Source organism: Phaenicophaeus curvirostris, chromosome 12 (assembly GCF_032191515.1).
Source record: "Phaenicophaeus curvirostris isolate KB17595 chromosome 12, BPBGC_Pcur_1.0, whole genome shotgun sequence".
Taxonomy (NCBI): Eukaryota; Metazoa; Chordata; class Aves; order Cuculiformes; family Cuculidae; genus Phaenicophaeus; species Phaenicophaeus curvirostris.
In genome coordinates, this window is record NC_091403.1 from 848,221 (window position 1) to 860,195 (window position 11,975).

Consider the following 11,975-nt stretch of genomic DNA (forward strand, 5'->3'; position numbering starts at 1 on the left):
TGCCATAGAACTGATTTGCCTTTTCCCCTCAAAGCGCGAGAATCCATTCTTGCTGCATACACAACATTTAGACTTTCCTGCTTCTCTTCAAAGTTCTAATTAAATACTTGCAAAAATTTTCAACACTGTGAGCCTTCTGCTTAGCACAGGAAAATGAGCAACTCCAGATGGGCAAGTAATTATTTGGATTTATTTTTTTCCTGTCTGCATATTTCACAGACCAATCCAGATATTTTTCCAATGTAATTTCTTCAAATACAAAAGGGGAAAATAAAATGCAAAGTAATAATGACTAAAAAATTGATTGCTTTATTTTAGCTTCTGAGATACAAGATTTGCATCAGAATAGATAAAATATTAAAGTCCTATTTTTTAAAAGACTATTTCAACATGGGTTTTGCTGCTGGAAAAAGATACCATTTAATAGATTTTATTTTCTGCTAGAATTGTGAGTATTTCCCTTTCTTCTCATCTCAGATTCTTACTGTATTTTTCCACTAGAAATCTAATCACTTAGAAAGTGATTAGAAAATTATGAGATACTAAACCACTAACAGGCAAAGAGACATCAGAGACTTGTCATGTTCAAGCTATCCTAGAGACAACTAAGTTCTACAGATCAGGGAAAGCAGAGATTGCAGCAAGCAGGCAGACCCCGAGGCTCGTGAAACCTCCTGTCCCACCCCAGAGCAGCCAGTGCTGCACTTGCCTTGCGTGCCAGCCCGTCCCCACCAGGTGACTGTTTGGAAACTGCAAACAATACAACAAAGTACACCAGCCTGTCTCTCATTTTGTTTACTCCCTGCTCAAATGAAAGCCAGAGAAAGGAACTTATGTTCACAATCATGGCCAACAGCTATTGGACGTGACTCAACACAGCAGTTTCTGACATAATTTTGAGATGCAAAACCCCTTCATTGTGAGCACCTTCCCAATACGGCCTGTGCAATTTAATCGAGGCACCCGTTTCAATACCCGACAATTTCCTGAATACCCAGGCCCCAAACTTTAAAGGGCATATAGATCAGAATCTGTAATACCTTACCATGAAAACCTGCAGCAGTAAATGCGAAGGCTCAAGTAGGGCACAATACTATGAGTATATATCCATTCCAATGCTAAGTACTCTAAACATATCTCAGAGTCATTTAAGTCAGCAAACTTGCTATGCTTTTCATAGGAAAGAGGCTTTATTTCATAGTCTAAATATTTAAAAATAGGTTGCTTTCCATCTAGAAGTTCTTAAAATGTTAATGCCTAGTAAATTCCTGGGTCACAGTCTCAGTTGTAGTTGAGATATTCCTTGGCAATAGCTGCCAATTCATAATATGAAGCATTCTCCAAGTTAACATGACAATTCCTTTCTAGAGACTTGCAGGAACAGCACATCAGGGCAGTCCTGGCCAGCGCCTCTTCACTGACACCTCTAACCGTTTCTGTTCTTTCGCTGAACCCAGTCTGTGGGTCCTGAAGTAGACAATGAAGGCTGGAGCTCCATTAAACAGCCATCACGGAGAAATAACATTCACCCACGCAAAGGGGTCGGATGAGACACCAGAGTATCCACTCCAGTATTCCCTTGAACCATTAATGTAGACAGCGAGAGAACAGATTTCCATGTGCAGTTGCTCGAGAAGTTCTTTCCAAGTGCTTCCTTTCCAAACGAAAATCAACAGAGCCAAGGCACCCTAACGAGGCAGTGGGACAAGGGGAGCAGCAAGAATGGGGCAGCTCGCCCTCCCGTACGGCCAATGAGCAGCCACAGCCCCAGTAGCACCAGGCCAGTTACAACGAGGCCACAGGAGAAAAGCTGACAAGTTTTTTTGAGTAATAATCCTGTTACAAAGAACAGATTTCTCTCAGATATTCTTCACGCAGTCAAGAAGCATATAACCCATTTTGTTTCTTCCCTGTTCTAGTGCTGATGAAAGATTTGATGCTACATTTCACACTAACGTCTTGGTCAATTCTTCAGGACATTGCCAATATCTGCCACCAGGTAGGCTATTTTCACATCATAAATTTTGATAACTTGGACTACTTATGTATGGTGTGGTCTGAAATTTTACATCAATTCTCTGGTATTTTATTTCGCTGGCATCATCTGACAGATTTAAGCCTCAATGCATCATGAGCTGCATGGCTAACACTTTTGTGTGAAAACCACTATACGTTTTTATTGCAATTATGTAAGTTTTTCTGTTGTAATGCATTATTTCAGAAGTGCAGAAGCATTAAAAAAGCATAAAAAATAAAAGCTCTTAGCATATGAAAATACTGTATATTAAAGGCAGAGTTGTGCCTCTTAAAAAAAATTATTTCATTAATTTAGATCTTTCTTTTATTAATATGCTAACCTTACAATAAGATGCTTAGTAACGTCTTGGATATATCTGCTCTTTGAAATGATTCACTGGATGCTTCATCAAACCAGGTTTTAGTCTGAAAGAAAAGTAGTCTATGTTTGATATTTACTTGATATCAGAAATTTATCATGGACTCTGGATGTGTAGCAGCGGAGCACTGGTTCTGTTCCCAAACTCAATTAGCATAATTATTAGAATTAACTCTTCCTAGAATCTAAATTTTAGAAACCATAGCAGCAGAGCCAAGTACCTTCCAGACAAATTAGGTTTTCCGTCTTAAGATCCCCTGAGGATTTCAGAGGTTTGGCTGTTGTGCTTTTGATTTAAGATGTTCCATTCAGTGAGGGTTTTTCAATTCAATTTTGAATCCAGCTAAATGACAGGGCCTGGCTCAACAAGTGAAAAATAAGAGGCTAGCTTTCCTGAATAAGCGAAGGTCACGTAAATCTAATAAGGCAGTGAACAATCCTTCAGTATTTCTCATTTTATTCAGTAAAAGAAATAGGAGAAACAGGTCACATATTCTGCTTCATTTCTTTCTGAAGCACAGTATGCAGAAATCTGAGCTCTTCTCTAAATATTCTCCCACTATGTGCCAAAATGGAAATGTAGTTCAAAAAATAGTTGCTAACAGCAGTACATTAATGGTGCAGTTCTCCCCCTTTCCTATGACTGACTCGTGCCATTTACACGTCAAGGCACAACTGAGCTTAAATAAGCTTTACAAGTGAAAAAGAGAGGGTGCAATGTAGAACGAGGTCAGGTTATGAAACGTAAATGAAATTATGTGGAACAAGCATTTAAATTCAGTGTTCTTGTTTAAAATCCAATCTAGGCATATTTAAAAGCTCATGCTACATAGATGTGCGCTGGTTTCCATTTGATGTTCAGAAATGTAACCTGAAGTTTGGATCCTGGACTTATGGAGGCTGGTCCTTGGACTTACAAATGCAAGAGGCAGATATATCTGGCTATATTTCAAATGGAGAGTGGGATTTAGTAGGTAAGCTCTGGATTCCTTATTTACACTCTGAACTTGCATCCTTGTCTCCACTGCTGAAATGGACGGAATAATGATTGGGAAACAAAGACAGAAATTAAATTACTAAGTGACATAACTAGTGGCATTTGAAACTCTGAGAGCAGATGCAAGACAGAAATCAACATTTAAAAGTAAATAACAAAATTCCTGCTTGAACTTGAATGCACTAAGTATCTTTTACCTGATTTTTCTTTATTATCTGACAAAAATTACTTACTTGAGAATTAAGCTTAAAGAAGTAGCTTTATCTATAGTAAAACTTGGAAAGCTACATATATCCTTTTGTCAAATAATCACTACACAATATGCAGTTTATTCACATTAATTTCCTGTTTTCTTTATTTTCTCTCCTACACAGGAGTTCCCGGGAAGAGAACAGAGAGTTTTTATGAATGTTGTAAAGAACCTTACCCAGATGTAACATTCACAGTAACTATGAGACGTCGGACTCTCTATTACGGACTCAATCTTCTTATTCCTTGTGTACTGATATCAGCACTTGCTTTGTTAGTTTTTCTGCTTCCAGCAGACTCGGGAGAGAAGATCTCACTAGGTAAATTCTTAATAGGATACTGTAAATACGACCAAACCAAAAGAAGTTGCCCTTTTTAAAGTTTTTTAAACAATCTTAGTAGGCAAGGAGAATGGCTTGGGAGCCTTGTTCTGGCCCGTGAGCTGTTTTTATTGTTTGATACTGAAGCTGTGTGACATTTCACCCCTGCTCTCAGGTTAGGGCACGCTAAAGCTGTGAAACGGAGACGTTCCAGAATCGTGACAATCCCTGGCTACCTCCCCGAAGGGGCAGGGTTTCAGCAAATTGTATTAAGAGTCTGAGGTGTCTTCTCAGGAAGATTGATTCTAACTACTACTATTCTGATTTCTATAGTAAATTTTAACTGAAGTAGTGGTTTATGAAGCACATCAGATTACTTTAATTAGCTGATCTTTAAGATGGAGTTTAAATATATAATGACACTTTTTGCCCCGTACAAAACTGCAAGCACGCTGGCTTTTGCTAAGCCAGCTGTTAATAGATAGAAACAGAACTGACATTTCTTCAGAACATGGTTTAGTTGAATAGTAGCCTCCCTAATCAAGAAGTCCCTCTTCACATTTTAAGGTGAATTCTTTGTTACTAAATACTTTTCCACCTGACAATGGCACCTTATTTTTTAAGATTAGTCCTGAGAGAATAACTAAGCCTCGTTCCAGAAAGATGGGAACTTCTCACTGAGCAACAGAAATCAAACTCCAAGAACCAACAGTCAAGACTGCTCGGGCATAGCCCCGTGCAGAACCCAACAGCTAATACCAAAAGATATCAAAGTCTCTCCAATTATCCAAGACAGCAAATCTGTTTTTTTCAGGAATATGCCTTACACCACCTGTAGCTTCTACACTAATTATTCAAACATCACATGTTCAGATACTCAAAATCACACCATGCTTCTAAGGCAAACAAGCAGAAAGAATTACTTAGCTAATTAGCAAATGGCAATAAAAGTTGAACAGTTACAAGGCTCTAAAAATATCCACAATGGTGCAAGCATTAGCACTATTTTTGGCAGCAATGCTGCCCCGAGCCCAAGGCAGTACAAGGAAGGGCAGGAGCGCCTCTAATGTGCTGGTGCGAGGGTAATAGTGTGAATGCATCTTGCAAGGAGCACTTCCTCAGATTAATTTTCTGCTTCGTTCTGCCTTGTAATTACAAGCTACTGACATAATTTCATACTTCATGTTTATCTTTCAGGTATAACAGTTTTATTGTCTCTCACTGTCTTCATGTTACTCGTGGCTGAAATTATGCCAGCAACATCCGATTCCGTGCCCTTAATAGGTAAGCTACAGCTTTTCTCCGCTTTTATTTTTAGTCAAACGAGGTGCAGTGACTTTGTGTGAAGGTCAGCAGGAAAGCCAGTTACCACCTACACAATGGCCAACTGGAAAAATCTTGCCAGTTGATGAGACTCTGCTAGGTGGATCCCTGATATAACTTCCATGCTCTCTGATCTGAACAGAACAGAGAACCTACGTGTATTTGAGGAAAGCGTAAGATAGTTTTCCATGGAAGCTGTTGCAGATTAGAGAGAGTTGGCCAGAAATTAGAAATACAGTGCTAAACATGATTAAATCTTCCCATTGTAATTGCTCAAATAGAAACTTGTCAAAAGTAAATACTTGCCAGGCTTTACAAGAGCAGTGAGAGAATTACAGGACAATTCTTTTCAAGGTTCCTTAGAAAAGGCAGTGCTGAGTTCCACAAGGAATTACTGAAGGCTGGCTGTCCTCTCGAAACAAAGGAAGCTCTCCGCTTTCGAGAAATTGTTCTCAAGTACCTAAAGTAGCATACGTATCACTGCACAGGGAAACAGGACTTAACACTGTGTGTGCACCTATATAAACACCCCTCAGAATAGCTACAAAGCAGTAACAGCAAAAGTATATTGCTGTAATTATCTCTTTACTTTGCAGCTCAATATTTTGCCAGCACTATGATTATTGTTGGTCTTTCTGTGGTTGTCACTGTTATTGTTCTGCAATACCATCATCATGATCCAGACGGGGGGAAAATGCCTAAATGGGTAAGGTTTGATTTTCATTTGTTATCCATTGCATGAACGTCCACATCAGGGATGTGATAGAGTAGCTAGTGACCCATGTTTACTTCTTACTGTTAAAAACGTATAAATCCTTCCTAAATATTTTATTTTGAGAAACGGTTTCACCAGGAACGACATGTCCAGATACCTTTTGTGTGGTTGGCTGCTTAAAGAGCAAGAGAGAGGACAAATACACCACAACTTGCTTCTATACCCAGAGCATCTTCCACAACAACTAGCAGCACATCAGGATTTGGCTTAATACCTAAATATATAAGTGAAGGTTATTTTCAAATAAGCTGCAGGTGTCAGAAGCACAATAGGCAGAAAGAAAGAGTAAGGTGCTGATAGAGATTATAAATGCATGGAATGCACTAGCCTCAAGGTGCAGCTGTGGAGCTGCTGCACATCTAGCTGCTGTGCATACAGAAACATCAACACCTAAAAAAGCACTTGTTAAAGACGGCTGTTAAGGTGGAAGCAAAACTTGCTCTGAAAACCCTCATCTTTACATCTCCCATCAAGAACAGCTGTAAATTACAAAGAAAAATTAAAGTCTTTTCCCAAGCGTGTAAGACTTTTGTTATAACATACTGTTATGAGTGGTTGTTTTCACAGAGAGCATTACGCTGATACTGATGAGGATCATCAGCGAAATGTCCTCTGAGCCTTGCTGCACCCAGCTCATGGCAACATCAGGCACTACTGAAGGTGGAAAGGCCTTTCTCTTTTTTTCCTCTCTAGAACAATGAGGTATTATTATCCTTATAGGCAGAAAGAATGTGCATACAGCAGTGCCCTGCAGCCATGAGATAATGAGATATTCCCTGGCCTATTCTGGAGTAGTGACTTCAAAATAAATTTGAGTGAAGAATAAAGATATATATCTTTAGACACACGGTTGATGACTTAAAAGGGACAAACCTTTAGTACTGAGCCAAGTCCCCTGAGAAAACAAGAGTACTTGAGATTAAGGAGTGAGCTTTAGTGCTGAGAAGCTGAAATCCATCAAACTTTATTTGGAGGCTGGTGGCTTTTGGATCAGGCTCTCAGTTAACAGGATATTATCCTTCTTTGTGAAGCCGGATAGCGTAAATGGAGTTAACGGGGCAAGATCTGTGTCTGGTTGGGATATTTGCCTGCATACACCACCTACTCCGAGCAGTAATCCACAGTCAGAATAAATGGAGCAAATCTAATATTAATTACAGTCTGATATTTGCATATTATATGAGAATATTTCATTAGTGCTCTGGAAAAGAAATACTGGAATGAGCTCTTAGAGTCTAATTGAAATATACTATAGAAGCTTGCACCTCAACTGGAACAGTCTTGGGCTTGCCTGCAATTTCCCTAAGGCTGGATTAAGGCAATGGGGAAAACAATAAAATTATACACACTGCTTAAATTTGCAAAATATTTTTTTAAATCAAGGTAATTTTTCCATCTTTTCTCCAAGCTGTATCCAGATCCATTTTCTACAATCTGTAATCAAATGTAATGTGAGCAGTGTGAGAACAGAGCCAAAGCACTGTAAAGCCAGTCGAGTCCAGCGGCCCCCTCCAAGAATTAATGTCATGTGAATTTAATATCAGAGAGCTATGAGTGAAATAATCGTAATTTATTGTCTACAGTCAAAAGCAGCAGTCTCATAAGGCTATGAGAAAGTAACTCTTCTTCAGCAAGTGGTTTGTTTTTTTTTTAATTCATGGTTTCTAGTAAAGGTAGAAAAGGTTGCCATATCGCTGTGCAAGGGCAAGGAAAAATTGGGCAAGGAAAAAATCAATACTACAAATTTCCCATCAGCAGAGGGGGGACTCCCAGTAGCAATAGTTAACCTGAGGCAATCAACAGCACTGTTAGAATAAGAAAGCAGCCTCGGTGACTGGCAAATTAATCAGCTAGAAAAACACTAGCAGTATTTTCTAGAACCCCTGTGCAGTCTAAGCAGAGACCACGCCGCAAAAATACCAACAGCACCCGAAGGCAGTGGCTGGGTGAAGAGATGCTTAGTCTCAGAAATTTTCTTTCAGACAAGAATCATCCTTCTCAACTGGTGTGCTTGGTTTCTGAGGATGAAAAGACCAGGAGAAGATAAAGTGCGTCCTGCCTGCCAACATAAGCAGCGTCGATGTAGCCTGGCGAGTGTGGAGATGAACACTATGAGCGGACAGCAATCCAGTAATGGGAATATGCTCTACATTGGGTTTAGGGGGCTGGAGGGGGTTCACTGCACACCTACCACCGATTCAGGGGTGATCTGCGGGAGGATGACCTGCTCACCAACAGACGAAGAAAACCTGCTGCACAGTGGCCACCCCTCTGAAGGAGACCCAGATTTGGCTAAGATCTTGGAAGAGGTAAGGTACATTGCAAACCGATTCAGAGACCAGGATGAAGAAGCAGCCGTTTGTAACGAATGGAAGTTTGCAGCCTCTGTGGTGGATCGGCTCTGCTTGATGGCTTTTTCAGTTTTCACAATCATTTGTACAATTGGTATTTTAATGTCGGCACCAAACTTTGTAGAAGCTGTATCTAAAGATTTTGCTTAACTCCCAAGTACGATCTGGTTCTCTCAAGTCTGATATGTAGCAAATAAGAGCATGGGTTTTGTTCGATCACCTTTTTCTACTCAGTATACTGCTTCTCATTGTCTGCTTTCTTTCGCCCCCCCTCTCTGGTCTCAAGTTCCTTTCAGAAGAGTGACACCATGTCAGAAGGAAAGCCAAGGATTTCTCCCTGGGCTGCCTGCATAGCCTCCTCTGAGCACTCCTCTGTGGGAGGTTGGAAGTGGCTGCGAGGCCCTTCAGAATAGCAGAGCATTGCACCGCCATCTCTTAAATGTTTTTGAACTTTAAAAAAAAACAGGTAGGCAATGCCAGAAATGTCACTTCTTTAGACTTTGTTCTAAAAGATTTCTTACTGAGTTGCGGTATGTAGCTCTCCAGCTTACTCATAACCAGTCAGACCCTTAACTCCCTCCAGGCATTTCACATAAAGCATATGTGACTTTACACCGTTCTGAATTTTATCCGAGACACCAGAAAGTTAGAGATGATACTGCCCATAACTTGTCCTTCTATATCTTTCTGAATTTGACCTAGACGTTTGACCTAATTTTTGCAGTGTTTACTACTTCTTCCTTCTCCCTAGAAAGTCATTCTTTCAACTGATGGCCTTTTTAACTATCAAAAAGAAAATGAAGAATTTATGATCCCTTTACTCTCACTTGTTTAAAAAAAAAAAGAAAAAAAAACCCGCACGTGTATCTCTAGTATCTCTAGTAATCAGATTCCAATGGGGAAAAAGTAACTCAAGGTCTAACACAGCCTTAGGCATAAATGAGGAGTCTAAGGCAAAAAGAAGAATCCAAAGCAAAAAGAAGCCATTAAATCCTGAGATCACGGTTTTCATTTAAAGACTAAATATTTGATCTGTGGTACACTTAGCCTATTATAGACCTCCTTCTCCTGAGTCACCATAACATGCCTTTACAAGAAAACATTACCTTTTCTGCTCAGTTTATCATCTGAAGAGCACTAATGAACACTAAATATTTATTGGGTCTGATACAAACTATGAGCTGAATAAATATGTATTTATATATACACACTGCATATACATCCAAGGAAAGGTTAAGACTTACGTACCAATTCTCTAAGGCTAGACAGACATTTGCAAAGGCAAAACTAATAGTTCATAATTTTCTGTTATTTCTGATTTTGAAATTCTCCTGTCAAAATATGCTTAGCATCGACATGGCCGATGTCTTAATGGAAGAGGCTAAGCTGAGAATACCACCAGAACCTGGAACTCTGTGTGCACTAACCAGCCGAGAATCAGCCTCTTGCTGGCACACCAGTATTCCTGATCAGTGATCACTGGTAAAAGATGTGGAGGAAGATTGCTTTAGCACCAACTGCAGAATCGCAACATTTTGGCTGAGGTTTCCAGAGACACAAATGGAGGCCTGTTGTTGTGCCATGTTTTTACTGTGAAATAAACTCAAGGCCTCAGTTTCTCTCTTAAACTGGACTAAAATAAAGTACTGGAATGTTTATTCTGCCCAGGTAACAATTGGCTTTTCAGAGTCTGCTCTGCTGAAAGCAGGAGAATCAAATTTCATGTAAACCATGCCCAGAGTGAACACCTTGCTCAAGCACTCTCATTTCCGAGAAAAGGGCAGGGGGAGTGAAAGGAGGGCAGGATATTTCTCACAGTCTGAGAGTTGTGTCTTCCTGAGGGTTCATTAAGAATATCACTCTGCAGACATGAGCAAACCATTCAAATCCTTCTTGAAAGTTAATGTTGAAACTGTGTCTCAGAATTATCTGTGAAGAAGTTGCATTTTGAGGAACAATTCCTAAGAAACAGCCACACAATAATTCCTGCAAATAGTTTCTAGTTTGTAGATTGCATATGAATTAGAAAACCAGGAGTCCAGAATCTGAAATATGAGTTTTGTTCATTTGTGAATAATTACACACATCACGTGGCATGTACTGGTCTTCTGAGTAATGTTTCTAGACTAGGCTTCCTGATGAAAACGTCGATTTGCATTGGTATTTTTCCCTTTGGCAAGTATCCCTAAGTAGTTACATAGAATGTTCCATTTAATCTTTGTAAAGTTCTGGGTTTTCTCTTGGAGAAGAATTTTTCAAGAAGATGTGGTGACCTCTTGGGACTATCTTGTACAATGGGACACAGCTATTGCATTCATACTATGTGATGCATGTAATATAGGAAGCATGAGAGTACCCCTCTTTCCTCCAGAACCTATTTACAGTATCTGTAGAAATCATCTTGCTAAATAGAGGAGTTCTTTACAGAAGGATGGACAGAGCAACTTACAATTTGACGTTAAACTTCATCAAATGACAGATGTCTACGCTTAAAAAACTGGAGACTGGTATTTGGCCTTGAGTGAAGTCCTGCCGCAGCGTGACACTGAGCTTGTAATCCTGTCGGCTAATAGCAGGTGTTACACCAAGTAGCTCTAAGACACCAGCATCATGCCTACACTACTGCCTTTATCCTTGGCAGGATTAATGAAAATGCACCAAGGGAACAAGCAAATCCTAATTTTCCTGCTGTGAACGCAACCTGTAGACGCTGGTAATAAGATTATTATAAATTTTAAATCCAACAGTGATAACCTCTCGGTTATGTTATTTTGCATCTATGAGTTAAAATTTCTACGACTGAGCTGAGCAAAATCCGTCTGTTTCTTGTTAAACTGTGTGCGTCAAATACATCTGTGTATGTGTCAAACAATATTTTGATCTAAATGCTGGGAAAAATATTTATTTACAATCCTGGGCATAGAGGCAGAAATGAAATACTGTGTGCAGTATGTGTATATAACATTAAAGACTACACAGTGACGGTGAGGATCTGCTACAGTGGTAAGAGCGAGGGTAAGCAAGTGGTTCACTGTAACTAAGCTATGACTTGTCTGACAAACTCAAACGCTAACTCAGAGCTCAGCTGTCATGTACAATACCATGTGTGAGCAATGTATACTACTTTTTCTGGTTTTATATTGAATTGTATTGAATATTTGAAAGACTTTTTAATATTTAAAAGATTTTATTTAAGTGTCAATGCCAAAAAAGTTCCAAACATAAAACTGTAAAAGGTTAATTTTAAATACAGATAAATTATTTGAATAGTATTTAAAATATTATATTATTTTATATAGGAATTGATAATACTACACAAATTTTTAAAGGTTTCTTTAAATTCTCTTTACATTCTCTTTAGCTGCAGGATATGATCTCAGTTCATCTGCAACAATTCAACTTTTCACCTTTTTTAACAAGAAAAGAAGGTAAACCAAAGTCCCTGATTTTCTTTCCTTTTGTTAAAGACTATTTTTTACATTAAGAATCATTGCATAAAGGGCATTAGAAAGAGATGCTACATCTGTCAGGTGCTGACTGTCATATAAGCAATTCAATACATTTT

The 11,975-nt window shown here is 39.1% G+C and overlaps 1 protein-coding gene across 2 annotated transcripts in view; it reads left to right on the forward strand.

Annotated features, from left to right (window-relative positions):
- Positions 1-8,744, forward strand: part of CHRFAM7A (CHRNA7 (exons 5-10) and FAM7A (exons A-E) fusion) — a 32,663-nt gene extending 23,919 nt beyond the window's left edge. For both annotated transcript variants that reach the window (XM_069866414.1, XM_069866415.1), the window contains 6 exons: positions 1,920-1,999; positions 3,202-3,369; positions 3,767-3,961; positions 5,159-5,245; positions 5,881-5,990; positions 8,042-8,744. In XM_069866414.1, the coding sequence (XP_069722515.1) occupies positions 1,920-1,999; positions 3,202-3,369; positions 3,767-3,961; positions 5,159-5,245; positions 5,881-5,990; positions 8,042-8,560 (1,159 nt within the window). In that variant the 3' untranslated portion in view covers positions 8,561-8,744. The remainder of the gene's footprint in view (positions 1-1,919; positions 2,000-3,201; positions 3,370-3,766; positions 3,962-5,158; positions 5,246-5,880; positions 5,991-8,041) is intronic.
- Positions 8,745-11,975: the final 3,231 nt, after the last annotated feature.